The 27638-nt window shown below is 50.4% G+C and overlaps 1 protein-coding gene across 2 annotated transcripts in view; it reads right to left on the reverse strand.

Annotated features, from left to right (window-relative positions):
• The window catches only part of LOC111148087 (sideroflexin 5), a 111497-nt gene that overhangs the window by 36703 nt on the left and 47156 nt on the right, over positions 1-27638 (reverse strand). For both annotated transcript variants that reach the window (XM_022504484.1, XM_022504485.1), the window contains exons 7-10: positions 13999-14052; positions 13155-13211; positions 11688-11753; positions 809-899 (exon numbers count right to left, since the gene is read on the reverse strand). In XM_022504484.1, the coding sequence (XP_022360192.1) occupies positions 809-899; positions 11688-11753; positions 13155-13211; positions 13999-14052 (268 nt within the window). The remainder of the gene's footprint in view (positions 1-808; positions 900-11687; positions 11754-13154; positions 13212-13998; positions 14053-27638) is intronic.

The following is a 27638-nucleotide window of genomic DNA, read 5'->3' on the forward strand; positions in this document are numbered from 1 at the left end:
GGTACCACAATTACCTGACTACAAATGGAGGCCTCCAGAACCTCAATGGTCCACAATACCCATGAGCTCAGAACACTAGACTAGAAAGCGCTCTGGGCCTTCTTTTGTGCCAGGAATCCCTGTGACGGTCACGGACCAGGAGAAGCCCATGCACCCCCTCCAAATAATGTCCCCAAATGCATGACGCAAAACACACAGGATTATAAAGGGATTATATTGGAATACATTATCAAACTATTTTTTTCATTGTGGTATAGTAACAGGTATGCTCTTTAATTAATGAGTTAAAAGACAAGACCTACCAGCGGATTGAATAAATATCATAATTTTGACTTAGTGTTGCACATAAACAGTATTTTGGAATCCCCGTAACAACTGTAATGGGACATGAAAATATCTGTGATTTCTATTGGTAAAAAAGCCACTTCCTCATTACTGTGGCTTGCTGCCTACAGTCACAATGAAAGGAAATGTTAAATTTCAGTTCGAGGCTAGTGTAGACATTTCTCCCAGCCAAGTTCATAGGATCCACCGCATTCTATCTACTAGCTCTTTGGGGGGGCCTGTGGGCTACGCTGGTGTTCAAAGCAGGATCTCAGTCACAGGGCTAGCCAGCAGGGCCCCGCTCACCCTGACTTCTGTCCACCCATGTTCCGCCTAGTCGCCCACGCCAGGAGACCCCTGATGTCAGAAACGGTCTGCAAAGGCGGTCCAACTCCCCAAGACCCCTGCAGCCCCGCCCACCCAGGTGTGACTCTCAGGTGCCCGCCCACCCGCGCATGCGCCTCGGCACAGGTGCAGGTCTTACCTACGGCGGGGAACGGCACAAATCTCTGGACAAGAAGGCGGGTGGCCGGGGTGAACTTGTTGGCTTTCTGAACCAGGACATTAAGGCCCACCTTCGGAAGAGAGAGAGAACGTGCGTGCGTGGTGCTGCAGGGGCCTGGCAGGCTGGGGCAGGAGCAGAGAGTGAGCGGCACTGTCTGCCCGGACCCCAAGTCTTCAGCGTTGCCTGCTGCCACCCGGCCCCAGTGCCGCCATGCAAAGCGTCACATGGCCCACTCATCCCAGTTAAGCAGCCTGTGAGGGAGGCTGAGGGGAAAGCCTCAGACCTCTCAGAGAAGAGAAGAAGAAATGCTGCTGTTATCAGAGCACAGAATCGGCAAGTAAATTAAGTGTGGGAACCCTCATTCTCACCTCAGCCTCTGAGCACCTACTTTCTCAGGCCCCACTGTGGGCTCAGGCATGGTCCTAAGCACCAGGGCTCAGGAGGAGATCCACACACGTGCCCACAGGTGACTGCCGAGCTAAGCTGAGCAGAGGCCGGAGCAGGACAGGGCGCGGTGCACATCCCCGGCTCATGCCCTCTTCACTTCGACCCCAGCCCCCCTACCTCAGCCTGAGACACTGGAGTCCCTCTTGCCTTCACCTTGTGCACTCCCTACTCCGTTCTGTCCCCCATGCTGTCCTTTGTCCTTCTAGAACACAGGTCCAACCACATCTACCACGACCAGCTCTTCCCCATGACCTGTGTGAAAATATGCGATCTCCTTCAAGTGGCTCCCCTACCTTCTCCTTCCGGGAATCCAGCTTACTGCTCGCCAGATGCTATGGGAGCTTTTCGGCCTTGGGGGCCTTTGCCCATGCTGGTCCCGATGGCCCGAATGCCTTCCTTCTCTACCCAGTCCACATCTGTTCCATAAGGCCCACCTCTGAGCAATCCTTCCAGTGACTTTCTAATAGTGGGAGTCACTGAACTGTTCCCTGCCTCAGTGTCCTTGTCTGTAGAAAGGGATGGTAATACCGACAGCATCCCAGGGCTGCTATAAGAATGTATGTCTAGTGTTTAGCATGAGCTTGGGGCATAAGAAACCTCAATGAATGAAGCTGTGTAAGAAGGTCGCCTCTCCCGGGCAGGAAGTTGCATCCTCTTGCTTCCTGAGTCCCTCCTCCCCAGCACACACTGCTCCTGCTGGACTGGGAGGGGGGGACCATGCCTTTCTCATCTTTGTACGACCAGCACTCAGGACAATGGCAGGCATGTAGTACTTGCTCAGTAAACGGGACTGAGGAATACATGCACGAACCAACAAACAGATGAATGGATGGAGATCAGCAAAGGCTGGAAGGGGAGTTGCTTGGAGGAGGGAAAGGTGGGTTATGCAGAGCAGAAGAAAGAGAATTGTGGAGGGGAAAAGAGCACAAGCAAGAGCACAAGCACATGTGGCATAGAGACAGAAAAGGCGAGATGCACGTGGCCAGACCAGAAACGGGTGTAGAGAGGCCGCTTCTCCCCCAAACGGAGGCCAGAGCTAGCCCCCACCCTGTAGATCTTTCCTGGGAGGAGGGGCAGCAGGGGCTGCTGTAGGACTGCTGGACTAAGGAGGCCTAGGGCAGCCAGCTCTCAGCGTGGGCTCACCTGGTAGCTAGCAGGCCACCATGCACCTACAGCCCTGCCTCTGGCCTTGACCTTCCAGGTCACTGGAGAAGATGCAGAGCCTGGGGAAGGCCTCCAGGGCGGCAGGGTGACTGCGGCAGTCAAAGCAAGAATGGTGCAGTGACCTGGGCAGACAGGAAGCCCAGGGCCCCATGGAGCTAGAATCCAGCCAGGCAAATCCAGCTTGGGCTCCTGGGGGTCTGGTCTAGATTGGAAGCCTCGAGCTGCTATCCTCAGAGTCCAATTCTTGTGCTTTCTGCTTACTCAAGGAAAGGCTGGGAGGCAGGGAGATGTGTGGCGGCTTGGACATGCTTCCCTGGGACCACAGGGCAGGCTGGGGGGCTGCCGGCCCACACTAGGTCCTGCTGCCCTGCTTCCAGGCTGCCCTGCCTCGCAGATGGAGCTCAGCGAGTCCAAAGCTCCCCAGCTCTCTGCAGCCAGTGACTGTCTATTTCTGTGACCCCCCAACCCCCAGAGGCCAGGGCCCAGGTTCCTATAGAGTGCAGAGAGGGCAAGTGCAGAGGGAGGCAGGAGGACACACAGGCAGGTGTTGGTGGTGGGAGAAGAGGAGGAAGGGGGCAAAGGGAGGTGCCAGGCCATGAGCTGAGCACATTCCCATTAAACGTCTGAATTATACCCCCACCTCAAGACTTCTAGATAGGGCATGTTGCTTCTTTTCACAGATTCAAAGAAGTTCAGACGAGTTCAGAGAGGTTAAGGAACTTTACCTAAGGACTTACAGCTATTGTGAGGCATGCAAAAGTTCGATTTGAACTCAGGGGTCTGCTAATTTCAAAGGTTTGCTCTTAACTGTTGTTCTTTACTTGAAAAGTGTCTTCCATCTCAGGATGGATCTAAGGATCTAGATCTAAGGATCAAAGTTGCCTAAATGTCTGCTGTGTTTGCATAGCAAAATTGGCTTTGAAAAGACCAGCCTGAGGCTGCAGCCCAGAAGAGAGGAGGGCAGCCCCAGTCAGGGAAGATGGGGCCCTTGATCCAGCCCTGCCTGCACCCCCATCCCAGCTATAAAACAAAAGGCCCGAGTTCAAACCCCAGCCCAACCCCTATATTCTTTTAGAAAAAGCAGGAGCCCTCCAGGAGGCCACCAGGCAGCTGGGACATTCACCCTCTTGGGGACAAGCAGGGCTGGAGTGTAATGGAAGGATGAGGAATAGTGGCCACTGGTTGTAGCAAATACTCAGACTTGTCCTCAAGCCTTCCTACTAGGACTGGCACAGTCCAGAGTGAGTGTCCCAGCCTGTCTCCCCAACTCTGTGTGGGAGGCATGGTAGAAGGGGAGGAAAGAAGAGAAAAGAAATACCCAGATCCCAGATCTCTTCTGGCCTGCCCTTCCCCAAAGCCCACTGGGGTCTTCCCAACATGCTCATCGCTGAGCATGGCCAGCATGCCTGAACTGGGGAAGGGGAAGGGGACTAGCCAAGTGAGGAGACCAGGAGCTGGTGAGGTCATCCTGCTCACCCAACCGATGAGAGCCAGAGAGCAGGAAGGTGCAGATACAGGGAAGGCAAAGGGCCACTTCCCCCCAACTCCTGCCACAGCCCCCAACTCAGGCCTTCCTGTCCCAGCAGCTAGGATGGCCGCAGCCTGGGAAGGAACCAGGCTGGGCTGCACAGTGGGGTTGGGAGCCCGTCTGTGCTGATTCCTCAGGGGCCCTTTGGCCTGGAACATTTGGTGGAGCCCATTAAAATTAAAAAGCCAAGTGGCTGGTGGCTCTGAATGCCAGCTCATTTTCCCTGGCATGGTGGGTCCTGTTTAAGGGAACCAGCTGGCATTAATGGCACACAACTCATCACGAACAGCAGCTAGCAATCAGAAAAATCTGAGCTAATAATCGGGTTCGGGAAAGATAATGAGATATGGAACAATCACTGCTGAGGGTCCCCCGGGGTCTGTTTTAACAGCCTCCAAATAAGCCACAAAATAAAAATTAACCAAACAGGGGCTCCATTTTGGTGGAGAGGAAAACAAACAGGGTGTGGGTTTTACACATGACAGTCCCCTTGTGGTCAGCAGACAGGGGTCCCGGGAGAAGCAAGAGCCCAGGACCCATGGGACATCAGCAGTGGCCTGAGGAAGCCTCGGACCCTCTCTGGATAGTTCTCTCCAAGTCCTGGCTCCCAGGCCAGTGAATTTGCCGTGGGCAGCAGACAGGAGCAGAAGAGGGAAGATTGCTTCCTGAGAATCCCCAAGGTGGGGTAAGTGCCAACTAGCACCAAGAAGCAGACTGGGGTGGGGGCCTAGTGACACAAGATCTCCAGTGTCATGAGCTCGCTGATACATGTCCCCTTAGGCACCAAGGTCCTCCCCAGGCCAACAGCAGCCTCCTTTCTGTGAGGCCAGCGAGGAGATGTGGGATGGGGCTTGAGCAACGCATGCCAGCTCTGTCCTCAACTTCAGCCCGTGCCTGCAAACCCCTGCAGGACGCCTTTATCTAGAGGGGCTTCGGCCATTCTACCTTCACATGCCCCAGATCAAGGTTGCTTGCTCTCCCTCAACCACCCTCTGTCCTCTTCAACTCCCAGCAACAACTCACGCCCGAAACCCAGGAATCTTCCTGGACAGAGGGTGTCCCCTCCCTACATGCAGCCCAGTGTGCGAAGCTGATCTGAACGGGACGCCTTCTCTCTGCTCCGGCCACTTACCATTAAGCACCCATCTCTTCTCCCTGGACAGCGGTCCACTTCCTGACTTGCCCCCCACCGCCCCGCATTCCGCTCTTGCTCCCTCCAGTCCACTCTCTACACAGCAGCCAGGACGGTCTTCTAAAGATGGGTATCCATCTGCTTTAGCCTTTCAGGGGCTGCTCACTGCTCTCAGAGACCCACAGGGCCCTGCCTGCAAGGCCACAGCCACCTTGCCTTGCCCTACTCCTCCCATGAGCCAATTCTCTTTCTCCTTCTCTTCCTCCCACCCTCCCTCCCTCCTTCCCCGCCATCACCTCTCCTCCCAGTACCTTCAAGCGCTGCTGGCCTCAGCCTCCTCACCTTTCAGCTTAAATGTCAGAGAGGCCTCCTCTTCACTCGGGGCACCCCTCTTGCAGCTTTCCACAGAACCCAGACCTCTTCCTACCCTGTCCCGATCACAGTCTTGTGATTTATATTTGTTCACCTCCTCAAAATGTTGGGACTCAAAGTAATACATGTATCTTGTTAAAAAAAACTGAATAGCACAGAAATGCTTTTACCTATGGCCTTTTTACTCTCCCAGTAGGTCCTAAGCACTGGGCGCAGGGCCCATGTCTCTCTTACTCCTTACTGAATTTCTAGTGCCTGGGGACATGGGTCGGTGCTTAATACATATTCTAGAATAAGTCAAGGGAATGGTTTCTGAGGCAGGAGGAAAAAAGCCACAAAGGAGATCTATCCTGTGCACTCTCTGTTGTCCACCTTAGCAAACACAGCTCTGTGGGGCTAGATGCCACACACACGGGGCTGAGTTCTCCCGAGTGGACGGCGCATTACTTCCTTGGCGGGTGGCCCCAAGGCTGCGAAGCGTTCTGAGAAAGGGGGAGCTTGACTGAGTCCTGAAGGGTAAGTGGGAGGTAGAGCCAGATAAGAAGGGAGGTGGCTCAGTAGAACTTCCGAAGTAGGAAATACCAGGGGGTCTGTAGCCAGCTGTCGACTCCACTAGCACCTGTCATAAGGGGACCGAGGGATTGTGGAGAACAATGGGGAAGAGAACATGCCTGAAAGGAGAGATGGTATGAGGTTCCAAAACTAGATCTACTCTTGGGCGCTGGATAATAATGTAAGCAGATGGTTAGGGGTTTTTGTGAGCCTTAGTGGGGCCAGGGCTGGGGTGGGTTGAAGAATCTTGGAGGTGCCAAAAATGCCCAGCAGAGGGCGCCTGTTGTAGCATAAACCCTTGGTAATCACGGGGACCCTATGACCCTCTATGGAGGTCAATTGGTGTCCACAGGCAAAGGGCCAAGGTGGCTGGGACTGAGTCATACATGGGCTAAAATGCCAGTCAACTTCAGCAGCAGCTGTGCGTCTTGTTTGCTAGCAACAGTGACCAATCCTGACCCCTGAACCATGTCCTGCAGGGACCTGCTGGCCACCTGCTGGAAAACAAGTTACATCAGACTCCTTACATGTGGGAGGGGACAACAACTTGTCCTCCCCAGAATAGAATAGATGTAGAACTGATATTCATGTCGGACTCACCACTGCCAATATCACCATCTGCAGGCTTCTGGAAAACTTCATATTCTGCTACAGGGTCCATGCAATGGGCCCTCCAACCCGAAAGCAAATCACAGTGAGGACAGTGAGACAATAGTCTGACCTGGGATTCTCAGGCTAATGGCCCCTACCTCCATTAGGCACAGAGAAGGACAGCAGGGCCGGAAGTATACTCAGGATCCCAGAGAGCACCCTGAAGTACATCCTTGACCACAGAGAACATCCTGAGGTACACCTTGGATCACAGAGAACACTCTGAGGTACACCTCAACTACAGAGAACACCCTGAGGTGCACCCTGGATCACAGGGAACACTCTGAGGTACACCTCAACTACAGAGAACACCCTGAGGTATACCCTGGATCACAGGGACCATTCTGATGTACAACTCGGATCACAGAGAACACCCTGAGGTATACTCGCAACCACAGAGAACAGACTGAGGTACACCTTGGGTCACAGAGAACAGACTGAGGTACAACTTGGGTCACAGAGAACACTCTGAGGTACACCTCAACTACAGAGAACACCCCGAGGTATACTCTCAACCACAGAAAACAGACTGAGGTACACCTTGAGAGAGTAGACCCTGAGTACAGACAACACCCTGAGGTACAACTTGGATCCCAGGGAAGATTGTGAGGTACATATTGGATCACAGGGAACACTCTGAGGTACGACAGAACCGCCCTTGAGCACAGTACCAGCCAGACATGGTCTTGCAGGAGGTGGGACACGCTCTGGACCAGGGAAAAATACATGCTGCTGATGCAACCTTGGCCGGAAAGCACAGGTGCAGAAACCAAGTATGAAGTTGGAGAGAGGGTCTAACCCCATTACACCTGAAGAGCCTCTCAAAATTTTTCTTCCAGTCCCTGCTGTTCCCAGGGTACCCGGAGGCAGACTTAACTGCCAGGAGGCATGGTAACAGTTCCTCTAAACTGGAAGCCAAGAACACGGTTTGGCTTTTCCCTCCTCCTCAGGCCACAGTGGGAGCAGGAAGAAAAAGGGGTCTTTGTATTAGCCAAATAGTATTTGACTAAATCTGTGTTCGAATCCTAGTTCTGTCACTGGTCTCACCTCTATGCTTCAGTTTCCTCGTCTGTGAAATCAGGAGAGAACTTAAGTGGTGCCTGGCACATGAAGGCCCTCCAAAAATGTTAGCCATTAGGATTCTTGTGATTATTTGCTACTTTAATACTGGGACTTGGAGCTGCCGGTGGCAGATGGGAACTGGGAGGGGTAGGGGTTCAGCCCAGGGAGCCGCCCTCAAACACCTCCTTGGACTCCAGTATCTAGTAAAGGTTAACAGAAAATTACCGTATCCTATACAGAAAGGATCCCTCAGGGCCCAGACCCTTGGGGAATGGAGACCAGGAATGCCCCAACAGGGAAAGACCTCAGCCACCCACCGACCTGGCTGCAGGTGAGGGGTCTGAGGACTAGGCATGAAGTGTCCCTCACACTTTGACTCCACCAACCCCTCCTGACTTTAGCAAGTAGGACTTCAGCCCCGAGCTTTCCTCTCCAGCCACAGGTCCATTCTCATCCAGGACCTGGTTGTCCATGAGGGAGGTCATCTGCTGGGCCTACCACCCCACCACAACTTCTCCTCTAGCCCACTCTGCCTACACCCTCTGCGACACCCCAGCTCCCTGAGTCGAGGCAGGGCAGCTGACGTGGCCCCCTAACTCCTGGGTGGGCCCTGCTCCTCCCTAGTTCCCCATCACCTCATCCCCATCCCTTGTCCCATGGTGGCTACACTCATCTCCCCAGCACTCTGGAATCCGTCATGTTCTCTTGTGTGCCTCTCCGCGTGCTGTGCCCTCCACCTGGACCCCCCTCCCAACCCTGCCTTTGGCTCTCTCTGCTCTATCCTGGAAGAATTGGCCCCATGTAACTGAGGGGCCCCTTCCCTAGTTCCCACCACACCCAAGGGTCGCCTTCATCATAATTCTGGTTCTACCACAGAGAATCCTCAGCTTTTCCTCTCCACATCTTGAAGGACACACCAATCTGTGCACCCCTCCCCCCCAGGACCTCCCAAATGCCTGAAGGGACAAACACGCCCCTGAAGGGAGGGAGTGGGTCTCAGGCTTGTGTAGCCAGCGCCCGGGGAAGCTGACCACAGAAGAGCTCAACATGAATCCCCAAACTCAAATACACTGAGGACTGACAGAGGCTTCCTTTGTTAAAAGACAGCAAACTGTTAGATTTCAAAAATAACTTAAGACAAAATTTCTTTTTTATTCTCGAGCAAGAAGCCAGACATTGCCAAATCTATTTAGAGAGTTCACCAAAAGGCTGCTACCCCTGCACTGGGGTCCCGCAGCCACCGTGAGACTTTATTCAGGAGGCCATGCATACTGGGGGTCCTTGATTCTGGGGATGGCTGGCCAAGGTCAGGGCGCTGGCTCTTCTGAGGGAGACGAAAGGTCCGGGGAAGAGGCTGGGCTCTCGGGCCTGGCCTCCACTCTGGCTTGTCCCCAGTCCCTGGGATTTGCCCTCGGCCTGTCAGCACCCCCATCCACACCGCCTGCTTGTAGGGACTCGTTTTAATTAATGCCAGAGCTGGGCCAACCACTGGGGCCGTGACACTTGTTTGCAGGTCATCGCCTTCTAACGGGTTCTCCCTGGGAGGGGATTTGTCACTAATTGAAGCAGAGATCGGTTAATGAGGCCGCGGGCCCAGGGTTCCAGAGAACAAGGGAAAGGAAAATAAAATAAAGCCTCTTTCTTTGGAGGTTTTGTGATTTACACACACAAAAGAAAAGCAAGCAAGCTGCAGATTTTCCAAGTCAGAAACTCCCGCTCCATCTGCCGGAGTTAGACCCTCACTGTGTGAAGACGTCAGGCAGAGGGACGCCACCACCGCTGAGACCAGGGATCTAGGCGGAGAGGGGCCTCCTGAGCCCGGCAATCAATCAGCAACCTAATTAACAAGTATTTATGGAGCAGTGCTGGCGCCCCCTCTGTGGGGGAGAAGACACAGGGCCTGTCCCTGCTTAACTTGTAATCCAGTGGCAAGATGACAGGACGGGACACACGGAGTGTGTGGGAAGGACGGAAGTTTCTAGGACTTGGGGGTGAGGGGACAGTTTGGGCTGGCATGGTCAGGAAAAGCCTCTGAGCACTCTGCAGCTAGGCAGGGAGTTGGAAGGAGGGTGTCCCTGGCACAGGAACAGTCCCTGAGGGCACAATCCCCTGTGTGAGGTTCCTAGTCCTTGACGGTAAGACCCTGGCTCTGAGAGCCTGGAGGGTTTCCAGTCCCCAGTAACTGCAGCTTCCACATCAGAGCCCCCACCCCACAATCTGGGCTGGGTCTGATCCTAGGAAGTGATAGGGATGGAATGACCACAGGCCCCTTGCATGGTACAGTGAGGAGTGGGGATGCAAACAGCCTGGAGCGCCATGCCTGCAGGAGGAGGTCGTCCCACCAGGACAGTGGTCCCCTTCACTCAAGCTTTTCCCAGGCTGCTCAGTATTATCCCTGACGGGGTTTCCTGCCCTCAGCTCCGTCCCACCTCACCCTTCACCTCAAAGAAGGAAATGGGATTTTCAAGCTACTGAACTAGGTAGGGCCATCAGCTCCTCTTGTCATAAAAAGCAAGAAGGAGGCAACAGAGCCCCTTTCCTTCTTCTCACAAGAGCCCTGACCTTTGCCAATCACCCCCCAGAATCAGGGACTGCCAATTTGTATAACCCCAAATGATGTCTCCGTTGGTTTGAGGACCAGCAGGGTAGGGACTGCCAATTTGTATAACCCCAAATGATGTCTCCGTTGGTTTGAGGACCAGCAGGGTAGGGTTTGTGGTCTCTGGGCAAGCCATGTGAATAGATTCGGCAATGTCTGCCCTCTTGCTGGATCTAAGACAAGGATTTGGGGAGGGAGCTCAAATCTTGGGCATGAAACAGGGATCACTCCCCCACAGGGCATTTGGAGAGGAGGTGGTCTGCATGGGAGCAGAGTAAATGAAGCCACCCCAAGACAATCCCAAATCCCCACTTTCCCAGAACAGTGAAATCAATGACGGCGTATGGTACAACAGGTTAGTACATAGTTGTGAACAATTATTATATTTAATGACAAGGCAAAGATGAGGAAAGTGGGATTTACAAAAAAGAGGATTATATGTGAGTTCTTTCAATACATGTGAATTTTTATATTTGCATTTTCTGTTTTCTTACTAACTGTGTGTATTTATTGTATGATGAATGGAATGACAAAGTTGTGAAGTGAATTTTACCCTCTAGAGTCCACTCTGGAGAGCCCCCAGTCAGGATCCAGAGAGTACAGATGGAGGTGTGAGGGTGGGTTCAAGAGGGGGATGAGTGTAGCCAAGGTCCTGAGAACTTGAGCTTCCACTCTGGCTCTGGCCCAGGCCCCTCACCGTGTCACTTGCGCTCAGCCCTCCTCTGGGATCCAGCCTTACGCTCACATAGTCAGTTTACAAACCTAGCCTACTTCCGAGCTGCTCCTGTCCTGTGGGATTCAAACGAACCTATCGGTCCTGTCTTGAAGAGCTCATAGGCCTCCAAGGGGAAGTAGACATGTGGCCACTTGACCCAGGCCACTGAGAGGGGACAGCAGTGCCCTGGGAACTCAGGCAGAAAGCAAAGGGGAGCCAGCCTGTGGCCGAGCCCTGCAACTGTTCCTGAGCAACTCGCTTCCTGCATCAGCCACGTCACCGAGAGAGAAGAGCAGCTCCCCTGAGGGTGCTGGGTAAACACGGACCCCTCTAGCAACAGACCCCCTGCCCTCAGCTTGGAGCATGCAGCTCTTTGCGTCACTCATGGCCACGGCCTCACCTCCCCACCTGCTCTCCAAAATCTGCAGCACTCTCTATTCAAGTTCATGTCTCTCTGTTAAAGTGTCACCAGAATCTTCTCTGCCTAGAAAGCCTACCCTGGTGGCCCACCCACAGAACCCTCTGTCTCCCACACCCTTGCCTGGCCCTGACCTCAGACAGGTGTGGCCAGAGCTGCTGGGGAGAGGGGGCACCCACAGCACAGCAGGACAGAGAAGTGGGGACAGAGTTACTCACAGCGATGGAGACAGCACTAATGACAGCTCCCAGGTAGCCCTGGATGAACTTGGACGCAGGAGAAGGCTGGAAGGCAGAGAGAGATTTCCAGGCTCACTGGGTGCCCAAAGCAGCCATACCCAACCCTTGCCAAGAGCCCCAGCCAGCAAGAAACATTGCTGCCCACCAGCAGGTGAGTAGGCAAAGGTCCCTCTGGAAGCCAAAGGGACCCAGGCCTCCCTCTGCATAGCTCCAGACATGGAAATGCAGGTGGGCAATGTCCCGGGAAAGTCCAAAGGGCCCATGGCACTTTCGCCCTGTTCTCAAGAGCTCACTGGCAGGCTCTGCTGGCTGGAGGGAGATAATGGCGAGGGCCAAAATGGGACATCCACAGCTGAGCCAAGCAGGGCCAGCGGAGGAACGAATGCTGGACGTGGGCTGCTGGCACCCAGAAGCCCGCCGAGGCGGAAATGGCTGGCTACACCTGGCTGGCTCTTCCGCGCATGGTCAACCCAGGTGGCAGACCAGGTGGCCGTGCCAACAGATGACGGTTGCTCAACATTTCCACAGAAAAACGCAACCCGAGTTGCAGCAGATCACGTTAAGAAGGAGCTACGGAACTTGCCTTTAGCAGCGCTCTGACTGCAATTTGGGGGATGTTTGGTTTAAGGTAGACGGGAGCCATCCAAGCAGAGCTCCACACATGGGGATCACACAGGCCAGACACGGATTGAAGGTTTAGATAAGGGAGGGGGCGTCCTCAGAGTTTCAGGCCCAAAAGTTCCTACCACCCAGGCCAGCCCCTAGCTCTCCCCTGCTCTGCCCCAGGGTTAGAGAATGCCCACACCTGCCCCTCCCCAAACTGAGCGCCCCCAGTAGGACCTGGACTCCTCTTCTCCTCTCCCTGCCTTGGGACAGAAGTGCAGGACAGACAGCCTTGCCGGGGAAGAAGGGGCCCAGCTCCTTCCTAGACAAGGGAAGGGTGACAGGGCCTCCAGCGAGAATTGTCCCAGGAGCACAGAGGACTTGTGGGGAGGAGGGCCTGGTCCCCTCAGACCCCTCACCCCTCCAGAGCAGCCCTTCCACTCTACAGCCGACCGTCTGGGGGCACCAAGGCAGCTTCCAGGCGAGCTTGGAGGAAGCTTCAGGGGAATTCAGTCCCCATGTGGCTGATGCCATCCTAATCCAAGATCTGGGGGATAAGAGCTGCCCAAGGAGGATGCTGAAGCCAACAGAGCTCCTCCCTCTCACCGCCTCCACTCGATTCACATTTTATGGACCTTCCTCACTTCATGTGAACAGCCCCTCCCCGGTGGGGCCCTTCCAGAAGGGTTGGCAGTTTAAATTAGGTGCTTAGAAGAGCACAAGGCTTAACACAGAGGAACAACCCTCCCCCCACCCTGCCGATGGTGGCAGGCCACACTGTAGGGAGGAGGGTCTCCCCACCCTGCTCCCTGCCACTGCGTGCGGGTGGTCTGCGACACTCACCTTGGTGGCATTGCGGTTTGCATAGTTGACACAAGCATTATGGCTCTGGTTCAGCCACTGAAAGGGAACGGGGGAGAGGAGACGTCAGGGAAGGGGGTGGAAGCTGGGCCTGGACCCCGGGTGGCCACAGCCTCCAGAAAGACACAGGATGCTGTCTCCAGCTCACGGCTGGTTCTGTCTACAGTTCCGACCATTCCCATCCGCCCAGCAGCATGGAAACCCCGGGAAACCCCTCAGTTCCTGGCAAACCAGGATAGGGGTCCTGCCCCTGCGGGCAGTTCTTCCCAACCCAAAGACCGTCCCCTCTCCCAGAATCACCACGTTCACTGCCCCAGATGGAATCACTGCCTTTGACACATCACCCTTGTTGTATTACTTCTTGAGCAGAAAGTGGACATTTAGCCCCGGGAATTACCGACCGCCCCAAACCTCTTTCAAAAATACGCCAGCCCAGTGTCTTGTACCAAATACTCTCCACCTTGGTGTTGGTGGTGGATTTACCCTCCCTGAAGATTTAGGGAGGCTTATATCAAAATGAGGCTGAGGGCCTTGAGGTCACAGGCCTTGGGACAAACAGCCAAGGAGCAGGGGGGCAGCCACAAAGAAGACCTCATCCCCTTGTGCAAAAATTAGAGTCACATAAGATGGCCTAGGCGTGGGCTACTGGGACCTGCTCAGCCAAATTTGAGTTCCGGGCTTCCCCCAGGGGCCACTGAGTCAGGGAGGGGTTGGAGGTGGGGTGACTTTCCCCGAGGGGTCTGGAGGGGAGACACTGGGACCAGGGAGTTCTAAAGAGCACTTGGTGGGTCCTTCCTTCAGAAGCCCTCTTGGCCAGGACCGTTACCTGCCAGAAGACAGTGGATGCCAGCGTCTGGTTGGGCAAGAGAAGACCCACTACCTGCGAGAGAGAAAGAGAGGAGAGCCTGGATAAAGCCAAAGAAACACCCTATACGTTTGCCAAGAAAAATGACATAGCCACAAAGCAAAGTAAATCGGATCTGTACAAACTTGAGATGGACGAGGGGTACGCATAGACCGCTGACGGCGGCAGGAGGGTGTACAAAGCACGGAACTGGGTTGAGGAACTATATCACAGCACAATCCCACTTTGGTAAAGAAAAGAAGCCACATCATCTGTATAACCATATACACAAACATAGGCATATCCGTATCTCCATGTGAAAATCTATAGCCCAGCATGTAGATGTCTCTGGCGGTTGGGTGACAGTAGTTTCTCACAGTCTTCTAGAATATTCCTATATTCTTTTAAACACTGGACATGTATTATTTCCATAACTGGGGGCAGAGGGGTAATAAAAACAAAGAAGCAAACCAAAGGAACATCTTTACTTCCACTCAGCTAACCCTGCTCTTTCATACCCTCACCACCCCCATAGGATTTCTGTGAGGATTAAAATATGATGATAGGAGTGTCTGGGGGGAGCTCAGTCAGTGAAGTGTCTGCCTGTGGTGCAGGTCATGACCCTGGGGGTCCTGGGATGGAGCTCCTGCAGTGGGCTCCCTGCTTGGGGGGAGTCTGTTTCTCCCTCTGCCTCTCACCCAGCTCATGCTCTCTCTCAAGTAAATAAATAAAACTTCCAAAAAAGTAAAATATGATGATAAAAATCATTTTTGTAAAAGATTTTATTTATGTATTTGTCAGAGAGACAGAGTGAGAGAGAGAGAGAGAGAGCACAAGCAGGGGCAAGCAGCAGGCAGAGGGAGAACCAAGCTCCCCACTGAGCAGGGACCACCCTGATGTGGGGCTCGATCCCAGGACCCTGAGATCATGACGTGAGCTGAAGGCAGATGCTTACCCGGCAGAGCCACCCAGGCACCCCAGATAAAAATCATTTTGAGTACCGGTAGCTAGGTGTGGATTCATTATTCCCAGAGCCCAAATGTCACCTAAGAGCTAGACTTGCTGATTCCATTTTTTGGGTTTACATCAAGATGAATTGTCTCATCTTGACAACTGGCCAAACTTTGGCCTTCAGGGATTCACATGTCTCTCTCGAGTTTACCTTTTGAGTGCTTGTGTGCAAAATAACGTCTACCAAGTACCACTGCATATGGGGAAAATGTGCACAACCATCACATATTGACTTATTTATTATTCCTGTAGATAAAATGGCTCTTTGGCAAGGATTTCTGTAAGGAGCAAGTATAAACATTCAATACTATGCAGTAAATCAAATTCTAGACATCCTCAGCAGCATTTGTAAATCATGTTTTAAACATTAAAATGTTTTAAGACAGCAAACACACACACACACACACACACACACACACTTATATTTATTGGCCCATATCAGTTTGAATAAAATTATATAATGTAAAGCCACTCCATAGCTCCAATGAGGAATTACGAGATTTCTCTCCCCAAAAGGAGATTCCAGTTTGATTTTTCTCTGCAGCAACAGCTTAGGGCACTGGAGTGAGAATCAGGAGAGCTTGGAGCCCAGCCTCGGCCCCGTCCCGGTGTGATCTCCAGCTAACACTGTCTCTAGCCGAAGACAGTCCCCTTTCGGGCTCTAGCTTTCTTACCTATACAGTGAAGGGGTTGGGCTTGGAGGTCCTACCTTGGTGTAAAATTCTATTCTCGGGTTCCAAGCAGCAGGTATGAAGTCAATTGAGATCGCCCCACTGCCTGTAAAGGGAATCCCTCCTCACCCAGCCCAGCAGAGAAGTATCGCTGGGGACCCAGGACCTCCTCCCAGTCAGGCTCCAGCCACCAGGAGCCAGACCACAGAGAAGAAGCTGAGCCTAGAGAAGCCTGAAATTGGGAGCCGACCATGGGACCCAGCGAGTGTGTGCATGCATGCGTGCACGTGTGGATGTCTGTGTACACTTGTGCCTGTCTGACCGCCTCTCAAAGCCTGAAGAGATGAAAGCTATTCTTCCCTGCTGGGAACTCAGCCATTCATTCCCCTGACTTGGTCTAGGGGACCAGGTCATGTGTGTATTATGGACCACACTGTCTTCTCCTTCTCGATCCCCCTTACATTCCCTGCCCTGAGCTTGGGCCATTGGGAGTGTCATAAGATACAGCCTCTTGGGACAACCATAGTCCAGGACACTCACTGCTCCTTACATTGCAGAGAGTCCCTTTTATGAATCCCCCCTGGGAGACATTTTTCTAGTCTTGGGGTCAGAAATGTATACTTCTGAGCATCTGGTTTGCATCTATCTTGCACACATTGAGCATTTAACCGTGTCTCTCTTTGCACTGACTGTCAAGGACCTCAGGCCAGATCTCCATGGCTCACATCTGTCCAGGGCACAGGCCCTCACTACATGCATTTTATGCCCAAACGTCACTCTTAGCTTCTTCCCTTTCCTAAACTCTTTCATTTTTGTCTTCACTTGTATTTTCTGTGGCAGGCATTTTTTTTTTTTTTTTAATGTGACACCAAGTCTTTTCCAGAACAAACCACAGCCCTAAACTAAATTGAAATAATAGTCAGGCTGTGTCACACACACACACACACACACACACCCACCCCTTGTAACCTGTGAGCTCTTCTTGTTGGCCAAACCTGGCCAGCCTCCTGTCCTAAACCCTGCTCTAACTATGTTGGACACCTCTGACCCCTTATGTGTTCTTAAAGAGATTGATTGACTGACTGATTGATTGATTTTGCTAAGCATTTCCCCTATGTCACTTACCATGATCCTTATCAGAACTCTGGGGCTCAGACAAAAGAGAGATTAGGTTCTATATTTTACAAATGGGGAAACTGAGGCTTAGAGAAATTCAGTGATTTGCCTAAAGCTTCACAGCAAGCTAGAGAAAGTCAGAAAGATCTCCTGATTCCTGGCTTGAGGGCTCCAACTCTCTGATCTGAGGGCTCCCTTTTCCAGCTCATTCACTGGAGCACAAAGGAAGAGTCACACTCCATGCCCATTTCCAGGCATCTTCTAGGCACCACGTTCCATGGTACTCTCAATGGAGAATACAGAAAGAGAGGAATATACGGCACTTAACCACAAAGACCAAATGGGAGAATGGATGAGAATATCCTTTATAACACCTGGCCGTGAAAATGACCAGACGGTTGAATCAGGTACTTGGGTATGTCAAGTGGATAAATGCAAACATCCCAACCAGAGCTCAGGAAAGAGAGATCAGTGTGCTCTGGCTGCCAAAGGAGGTGGTGGGACAGAGCGGAGGTGTGCACGCGTGTGTATGTGCGCGTGTGCGTGTGCGTGGGGGGGCGGCGAGAGTACACGCTCACGGGAGCAGGAACAGCCAAGAGACTGTCTCCTTAAAGGAGGAGGTTTGAAGAATCAGCAGACCTAGGAGGGTGAGGTTAGAGGCAGCGGAAAGTCTTGCTGCATTGGGCCCCCAAACAGGGCCCAAGGGAACCATCCGAGGCTGAGGCAAGGGGAACAGGGATCCCACTTTGCAGGTCCTACAGTCAGGCTGCCGGGGCCAGGAGCACATGGGTGCCAGCCCCGTTCCCTATTAGGCAACACGCAGCACCATCTGCACAGTCCCAGGAGCAAGAGCAGATATTTTATAACTTCCTTTTTTCTTTTTAAGTCGAAATTAAAAATAAATGTTCCTTCAGTTCTCAGATGTATATCTCTGGTGCAACCTGCCCACATTCCCGCACGCTGCCCTTTCCAGAACATGGCAGGGGAAAGGAGGAAAGAGATGGATAGAGAGAGGGAGCCAGTCCACCCGGCTTCAATGCCAGTGGGTTGCACCTCTTCCAAGAGGGAAACGCTTCAGGCGTGGCCGCGCAGACGGGTGGAGAGCGCCCAGAAAGCGGCTGGTACCAGGGAGAGTGGAAGGAGAGCCAACAGCCAGAATTTCCAGCCCAGCCTCCACCCGATCTTGCTGCAGGACCTTGGCCAAATCGCACATCCTATCTGTGCTCCCATTTATAGTTCGTAACACGGCTGGGGTCCCCTCCGCGGCTCCCGCCCCCTGGCAGCTGTCCTCTTCACACATCTGTCCACTTTTGCTGCCTCCCTTCCCTCAAGTGGCCGGCCATGGGCCCTGGGGATTAACGCACTGGCTCTGGTCACAGGAAGAGCTAGACTCAGATCCTGGTTCTAGTATTTACCAGCCACGTGACCGCACACAAGTTACTTGAGCTCTTTGTGCCTCCATTTCTTTTTCCCCCCATCTGTTAAATGGCAACCGCCCTGGTACTTATCTGGATGACCATGGTGGGAGGCAGGCATGGGAGGAATTTGGTCCAGTGTCTGCGTGCAGCAAGTACTCAAGTATAAAGTGTAAGGCATCGTTCTTCTCCTCCTCTCTCACTCTTTTCTAGTTTTTGCTGGTCTCTCTTTTGTCTGAACTCCACGATCCACCTTACATAATTGAGCATCATCTTGCCCCCATCTTGTCTCCAACACAAGCCTCATCCCTCCAAGGATGGGGATCTCCTGAAGGTAGAATCAGGGCTTTTCTCTCCGATGTCCCCCAAAGTGCTCAGCACCAAGCTGGGCCCACACTGTGTTGTACGTCCTAGAAGAATATTGTTAATTCATTATTAAGGACCTTAAATCTTGGGGGCGTCTGGGTGGCTCAGTCAGTTAAGCATCTGACCCCTGATTTCAGCTCAGGTCATGATCTCAAGATGGTGGGATCGAGCCCCACATTGGGCTCCATCCTCGTGCGGAATTTGCTTCTCCCTCTCCTTCTGCTCCTCTTCCCCCACCTCTAAAATAAATAAATACAGGGCGCCTGGGTGGCTCAGTGGGTTAAAGCCTCTGCCTTTGGCTCAGGTCATGATCCCAGGGTCCTGGGATCAAGCCCCACATCAGGCTCTCTGCTCAGCAGGGAGCCTGCTTCCCCCTCTCCCTATGCCTGCCTCTCTGCCGCCTTGTGATCTCTGTCTGTCAAATAAATAAATAAAATCTTTAAAAAAAAATACAATCTTAAAAAATAAATAACATGACTTATTGGTCAGGGAAAACATCTGGGATGGGCTGTGACCATGACCACCACCACCCATTTCTTCCTTACTCCTTTTATTAAAGTCCGAATTGCACAGCGGTGTGGGCCTTTGGACAGAGGGGCAGATTGAGTTTTTGGTCCTGATTCTTCACTCCTCCCTGCATTCATACCCGTGCCATGGAAAGAACGTATTTCCATGCTCTGGACCAGGGGCAAGTGGGAGGAGGTGGCGGCGCTCCAGCCTGGAGCTCAGGCCTCAGAGGCCACATGCGTTTCTGGTGGTCGTCTTGGGCGTCTAACATGGCCACGAGGAGACACACCCTGACTACTGTCCTGGGCTGAGGAGGGTAAAAGGCATGGGAAGCAAGGCACAGCCCATGGAGGATGACTCCCAGTTGACCCCAGGCCTGTAATGAGAAGCAGGACTGCCTCCGTCAAGCATGGTGTAGACCAGCTGAACCCCAGTAATCGCAGACCTCTTAAGAACAAATGCTTAAGGTCACCACGGAAATTCTGTGGGTATTTGCTACCCAGCACAGTCGTAGCAAAAGCCATTTAATACAGGAGTTGCTATATATGAAGAGTGAATGTGCGTGTTTTGTGGTCCAAAATTCTGTACTGTATCTAGTGCACTTGAACTACGTCTTCACTAGTGATGTTGGTTCCTGAGCAGCCTAGCTTATCATTCCACCTGGTGACCAACCGCCCAACTCTGGGGCTGCCCCGGCCAGTCCAGGAAGAAGGGTGCTTTGGGCCTGAGCCTCATCTCAGGACAGAATGAGGCCAATGGCACCCATACAGCAAATGGCCCACAAGAAAAATCACATCTTCACTTCCGGACCCCTCCTTCGGAGGATTCTAACCTCTGCAGAGAGCTAAGGTCTAGCTCGGAGAGACGGGCACCACCAGATACCCTGAGCCACTTGGCCAGTGGTGGGCCGTGAACAGCAGAAGACGAAGACAGGGGAGCAGGGCTCCTGATCACAATTCTGTGTCCTGTGATCCTGGGGCTCAGAAAGAGAGAACTGAGCAGCTCCCACTTCCTTGGCAGCCGCCCATGCAAAACTGACTCAAGGAATAGCAGAACGATGTTTTAAAAGTACAGAAAATCCAGAGAGGAAACCGTGTGTGTCAAAACAATCAGGTGGTGAAACCCACGTCAGGGGTTGAGTACAGCACCAGGTCCAGCAACTGTCCCTGTCCGCTCCACCCCATCTCTACCTGCGTAATCCCTCCTCATTCTCCAGGTTTCAGCTTAGCTGTCACTTCCTCCAGGAAGCCCTTCCTGGCCCTCGAGATGAGTTAGGTCCCCTGTCATACACTCCCCCAGCAACCTGCCTGCCTTCTTTGCAGTATTCATTTCAATAGTAAGAATCTGTTTAAAGTCTTTCTCAAGAGCTTCCAGAACCTTCAGGGGGTGAGAACATCAGCGTTCACTTATCACGTACCTGGGAGTCCTCACTGGTAAAGCGACGGGCCCCTAGCATCAGACCCGTTTCCTCCATCCTGACTCACTCAATTCGAAAAGGCTCCTCTTCGTTTTTCAAAGACCTGCCACGGGCCCCAGTACTCAACAATGTGCCTGTTTTTTCCTTCTACTTTGTCTCCATCTTCTGATTTATGTGGCTAACGATCTGAAAAGTAACACTTCAGTGCATGAGGGGTGATATTTAAAGGATCCCAACCAGTTAAAGAGAATATCTTTGGTCAAAGGAATGTTTGTCCCTGACCGGTCGATTCTAGCTTAACCGAGCAACACCTCTTGTGGGGTACAAAGCAGGCCCAACTGACTGGTGGCAGGTTACAATGGAGGTAGGCCAGGAAGAAAATTGTGATTGGCATTTAAATGTGTGAAAAAGCAGAGTCTGGGATAAGGAGGGTTGGGAGACACCAGGAAGACTCTGGGACCCAGCCAAATCCTCATGCAAAGTGAACCCTCTGGGGTCTACCCTTCCCCCCTCCAGTGACGAAGTGACCTACACCAGCGCCTTCTGAGGTTTCTAAGTCCACGCACACGGTGGCAGTGTTAAAACCCACGGGGTTTAGCGCATAGAATCCCAGCTCTGCAGGTCCCAAGATAGGGATCTGGTTTGGAAGCAACACAAGGGCCCTCGACTCACTGACTGGGTGCTCCGGTCTGCCCTCCTCGGTCTCCCAGCTGGAGAGGAGGAATTGGGGCCTTGAGTTCTGAGAGTTCAAAAATGACAGGGGGAAGGGAGAGGAGGACAGCGGTGTCATGAGAGGCTCAGAGCAGAGGAGGGAGGCATGGAAAGCCCCCGGGAGGAGCTCAGGCCCACAAGAGAAACCTAGCTCCTGGCATGGGAGACATTCTGGAAGCCAATGGTGCAGGGTACACTGGTAGGGAAGTGCAGGGAGGATAGGACGGGGACCGCCACAGCAGCCCTGCCTCCCCCCAGCCACCATGCGTGCATGGAAGGGACGGTGCTGCGCACCGCTTAGTGGAAACCTGGGAACAGAACTGCCCGACATAAGCAACAACAGTTGGTGGGGTTCTTTGGGGAAGGTACCCGAAGAAGAGGTGCCATGAACCGACTGCACTAGCCTCGGGAACAGCCTTGGTGCACTGGCTTAGCCACCATGCTTGTGTATAAATTGGGATCTCTTTGCCACACACCGAAGGGGGAAAAGTTCCCATCTTCAAATGTTAAGCTTAAAATAAGACACTACATGGGTGCCAGTGGATCTGTGAAATCTGCTGACTAAACTGGCACCAGCCTCTGGGAGAAAACCAGCTCGCTTCTCCTGAGCTCCAGAGAGTGAGCAGGGTGGGGGTGGGGGGACTCTCAGGCAAGGCGGGAACCACACGGGGGTCGAGCCCGGGATGCTCACCTAGGCAGGAAGCGCGGATGTTGTTCCCAGAAGCACGTCAGCTGAGGCATCTGCCAGCCTTAACCACCCCTCCCCTTCATCACTCAGGGACCCAGTTCCTAGCACATTCGCCAGCACCCCATTTCTATTTTGGTAAGCACTTGAGTGGCTTCTGCGTGTATATGTTTCTTACGTACTCTGTCACACCAGGGGCTTCCCTAAGGTGTGGACTGGAACCTTCACTCCCCTTCAGACCAGGCATTTGCTAAGATGTTCAATGCTGCCAGCGCTGGGCCGGGGGGCGGGGGGGTTGCTCAGTGGAGCTGAAGTGGCCAGTGGGAGCCGGGCTCTGGTAGAAGGGCTGGAATAGCCACAGTGTACCTTCCATACAAGGTCAGGCGGTGGCCCGGGAAGGAAAGGGACCATGAGCTCTAGGATTGCTGATCTGCATCGAAGGGCCAAGATAGAAGGCTGTGGGTTCTCCTCGTCCAATGACGCCTCTCAGGACCTGGCCTCGGGTCCAGCTATTCTGAATCCTGGAATATGAATATTTGGGACTAGGAAGTGGGGGTAGGTGACTGTCGTTTTGGCTCTGGCAGCCACTGAGGCCTGCTGGGAGACGTCCCAGCTCATGCCGCCCATTCTCCTCCATCAAATGTTGACACAGGAGCTCAGGGCCGGGGCACCCTATTCTCATACCCTATACATTCACTCACAGAAGGGACGTTTGCTCCGGGCTGGAAGAGGACTGGTCCTTGGAGGACATTCACAGCATCTGCTTCAGCAGTAAACCCCTGACGCACAAATGAGTGGACAGCACCCAAGTTCCCAGGATGCCTGCAAGGCTCTAGTGACCCGGAAATAACTGACTCGTCTTGGGCAGGAAGAAGAGAATAGAAAATGATGGGGTGCCATCAATCACACCTGGTGAGCCAGAGACAGTGCTGGTGTCCCTTGGGTTAGCTGTTTCATCCCAGTTAATGACAGCCATTGATTGTATAAGTAAGAGTCCATTTGGCCTCTTATGGGGAAATGAGCTCCAAATTCAACTTCTCTGGTTTGGTAAAGAGACAACACTGCTAAGTGATGTATCTTTCTTTTTCAAGTGCTAATAGAATACTTATTAAAATTATTATGGCAGATTTTTTTGCCTACGTATCAACCATTCTTCCCCTTTTTCTTAGTAATGGAGTCCCTATAGTTGGGACTAATCTTACTATATATATAGTACAGTATAGTATATATATAGTTAGTATATATATAGTATAGTATAGTATAGTATAGTTCCTATAGTTAGGGGATTCTACATGAAAGGTAAACAGAACTTCTGTGTGAGACTTCGAAGAAGTCTCCTTAAAGGGAACTGACTCAGTTGGGAAGGACATCCTTTTACTCCTCCCATCTTTCTCCTCCCTGTATGTAGATGTGATGGCTGGAACTCTGACAACCATATTGGGTTATGAGGTGATTCTGATGACGGTAGCCAGCACTGAGAATGGTGTAGAAAAATGGAAGTCTGGGTTCCTGGTAGCATTATGTGGATCCGCCTGCCTCTAAACTTCTTTGATGTGAGAGAGTAATAAATTATTTTATTTAAGCCACTGTTATTTTAAACTTTTTAATATGCAGATGGTCCTAATCCCAGCAGGTCTAATCATATAATATGTTACAAAGAAAACCACAATACAACTCAAATGGCAGAATTGTAGAGGTCATAACAAAATACAATAAAGTAGAAAACAATGAGAAAAGAATACATGTTAAAGAGGCCAATCACTTGTGATTTAAAAAGTGTTCTTCTGGGGGGGGGTCTGGGTGGCTCCGTCAGTTAAGCATCTGACTCTTGATTTTGGCTCAGGTCACGACCTCAGAGTCATGAGATCAAGCCCCATGTCAGGCTCTGTGCTCAGCAGGGAGTCTACTTGAGATTCCCTCCCCCCCACTCCGCCCCCACCCACCACTCTCGCTCACTCTCTAAATAAATAAAATATTTTTTAAAAATAAAATAAAATGTGTTCTTCTGACTAATTGATTAAAGATGATTCAAAACTTTAATTTCAAACTCATTTAGAAAATAAAAAACACAGATCACCATATATGACCACATATTAAATAAAGCCAGGTATTAGATACAATCAGAAGCAAATTCACAGCCCTAAGCACTTTTATTAGATAGAAAGACTGAGAATAAATAAAGCATTCAAGGTAAAAAGTAAAACAACAACAACAAACAAACCAAAACAACAACAACAAAAATCCCACAAACATACCAAAGAAAAGAGAAAAGGATATTATAAAAACAAAAGCAGAAATGAATAAATTAGGAAATGGAAACAGAAGAACTGATAAATACATCCAAGAGCTGGTTCCGGGATACGACTCTCACAAATCTGCTTATTCTAATAAAGGAGACGGAGCTGAAAAGGGGGACAGGACTCAAAACCAATCCAAGAAAAGGTCATTATATATCTTTTACAGATTTTCTTTATTTATTTTACTTAATTTTAAAAAGACTTGATTTATTTATCAGAGAGAGAGAGCACAAGCAGGGGGAGTGGCAGGCAGAGGAAGAAGCAGGCTCTCTGCTGCTCAAGGAGCCCAACGTGGGGCTTGATCCCAGGACCCTGGGATCATGACCTGAGCAGAAAGCAGATGATTACCCCACTGAGCCACCCAGGCGCCCCTTATTTATTTATTTATTTATTTATTTATTTATTTATTTATTTATTTCAGAAAGAGAGAGAGCATGGAGATGGAGGGGGAGAGAGAGAATCCCAAGCAGATTCTGAACTGAGCTTGGAGCCCGATGTGGGGCTCAATCTCGGGACCCTCAAATAATGACCTGAGCTGAAATCAAGGGTCAGACGCTCAACTGACCGAGCCACCCAGGCGCCCCCAGAAAGAACATTATATTTAAAAACATCAACATTAGAACTTTCTACAACAAAGACACCAAAGAGTGAAGAGGAAATAGCTGGGAGAAGAGATTTACAATGTGTATAATTCAAAGGATTATTATCCAAATATATAAAGAACTCCTACAAATCAATTAGGAAAATACAACTAATGGAAGAATGGACAAAGGATGTGAACAGGTAATTCACAGAAGAGGAAGTATAAATGGTAAATAAATAGATGAAAAGCAGCACAATCTTTTTGGTATTCAGGGAAATAAAAATTAAAACCATAGTGAGATGCTACCTTTCTCCCATTGGGTTGGCATACTGAAAAGTCTAAAAATATGAATACCAATGTTACTAAGGTGTAGTGAAATAGAGCCTTCCCAAAAGATAATTAGGCAATAGCTATCAAAAATGTAAACAGCACAGCCATTTACACAGCAAATTCACTTTCTAGAATGGGCCTCTGAGCAGTCTTCATACTTGTGCAAAAAGAAATTTGCAAGGATTTTTCACATTACTGTTATTTCTAATAGCAAATAGTCAGAAACAACCAAAATCCATCACTGGGGAGAGAATACTACTCAGCAGGAAGAAACGAATGAATGAAGCAGATCTTTATGTAGGCAAACTGCTAAGTGTAATAAGGTAATTCTAGATAAATAGGCATACTATTGTATTTTTAATGGAAAAAAAATACAAAACAAAATAGAATGTTTAAATGTATGTGAATGCCTAGAAAAAAGCCTGAAAGTTCACACCAAAGTTCTAACAGAGGTTACTTCTGGGAGCAGATTTGGGGTTGAGCCTTGCCAGGGGAATTTCTACGTTTTTTTGGTATTGTTTGAATTCTAGAGCTGAGAGAACATATTCATGTATTACTTGTATAACTTTTAAAATATTCTTTAAAAAAGTCTTGGTGGTATTTTTGAATTCTAAAGAACATATTCATGTATTACTTGTATAATTTTATAAAATATACAGAGAAGATTTTTTTAAATCCTGAGGATATTTCTGAATTCCAAAGATAAAGAGGAAAAATACCAAAGGATCCCAAGGGGACTGGGGGAGGTTTACCTACAAAGGAAAAGAGAATCAGGCCAACTATTGTTCATGTATGAGAGAGAGAAAAAAGACATTTCCAGATATGCAAGGACTCAAAAAGTATATTGCCCACACACTCTGAATATTATTCAAAGAAGTGCTCTAGCCAAACATAGAATACACACACACACACACACACACACACACACACACACACCGAGCCCAAATAATTGTGAAGTTTCATACAGGTGTTAATTAAGCAAGGATTCAAAAATCTGATGAAATTTCAAATTATTTCTAAAATCTTGGCAGGTGTGTATGGGTAAAATGGTAAAGGGTGCAGTAAAACAGTATGTTAAAAGTCTCTTCCCGGGGCACCTGGGCGGTTCAGTCGTTTTAAGCATTCTCATGGGCTATGGGATTGCACCCCGAGATGCACTCTGCACCCAGAGGGAAGTCTGCTTGAAGATTCTCTCCTTCTATGCCTCCCCCAACTCACATGCACACACTCTCTCCTTCTCAAATAAGTAAACGAATCTTTTAGAAGTCTCTTCGTATGTGGGGAGGGTTGAGAAGGTCATATTTATTATTCAATTATTGATATTGATAGGGTAAATGTAATGGAACCAGTACGTAAAATACTACAGATCAATAGTAATTAGAGAAAAGTCAGATGTTTCCCCTTCCAAACCACTTAAGAAACCAAAGGACCACTGAAAAGATCACTCCAGCACAAATCGGGAAAAAAAGTGAAAACGATAGCAAAGCTTAGTAAACCAACCAACCAAACACTCGAAGTCTGGGATAAGTGGTCACGATAACCAGGGGCAGAACAAATATGACTGTGTTCCATTTATTATTAAAATTAAAGACCAGGGGTGCCTGGGTGGCTCAGTCGTGAAGCATCTGCCTTTAGCTCAGGTCATGATCCCAGGATCCTGGGATGGAGCCCTGCGTCAGGCTCCCTGCTCAGCGGGAAGCCTTCTTCCCCCTCTCCCACTCCCCTTGCTTGTGTTCCCTCTCTTGCTGTGTCTCTCTCTGTCAAATAAATACATAAAATCTTTTTTAAAAAAATGAAAGACCATATTTCTCACACTAGGGTGAAGAAGTAAAATTCAGCTATAGTTTGTCAGAAGATATATAATACAAAACAACACAGAAATCAAACATCACTCATATAAAGGTGTAGGCAATGATTTACAAGGTGAATAAACAAAACAGGAATAGAAACATTGATATCAGATGAAGTAGAATTCAAAACAATATTCACTGAAACTGGGATTTTGTGCATGCGTGAGTGAGGCAGGCTGAGAGATGCTACCATTCGTCACCACGCAACACTATCAAAACACCACTGACTACATTCCCTGTGCTGTGACTTTTACTCCCAGGACTTATTCATTCGGTAACTGGAAGCCTGTATCTCCCACTCCCCTTCACCCATTTTGCCCATTCCTCCACCCCCTTCCTCTGGCTAATAATCAGTTTGTTCTCTGTATTTATAGGTCTGCTTCTGCTGTTTGGTTATTCATTTGTTTTGTTTTTTTAGATTCCACGTATAAGTGAAATCATATGGTATTTGTCTTTGTCTGACTTACTTCACTTTGCATAATACTTTCTAAAGTTCCATTTATGCTGTCACAAATGGCAAGATCTCATCCTTTTTATGGCTGAGTAATGTTCCATGGTGTGTTCCATGGCATATTTTCCATACACACACACACACATATATATATTCCATAGTATGTATGTGTATATATATATATTCATTCCATGGTATGTACATGTGTGTGT

The sequence above is a fragment of the Enhydra lutris genome, unplaced genomic scaffold (assembly GCF_002288905.1).
Source record: "Enhydra lutris kenyoni isolate GAN:26980312 unplaced genomic scaffold, ASM228890v2 scaffoldscaffold18, whole genome shotgun sequence".
NCBI lineage: Eukaryota > Metazoa > Chordata > Mammalia > Carnivora > Mustelidae > Enhydra > Enhydra lutris.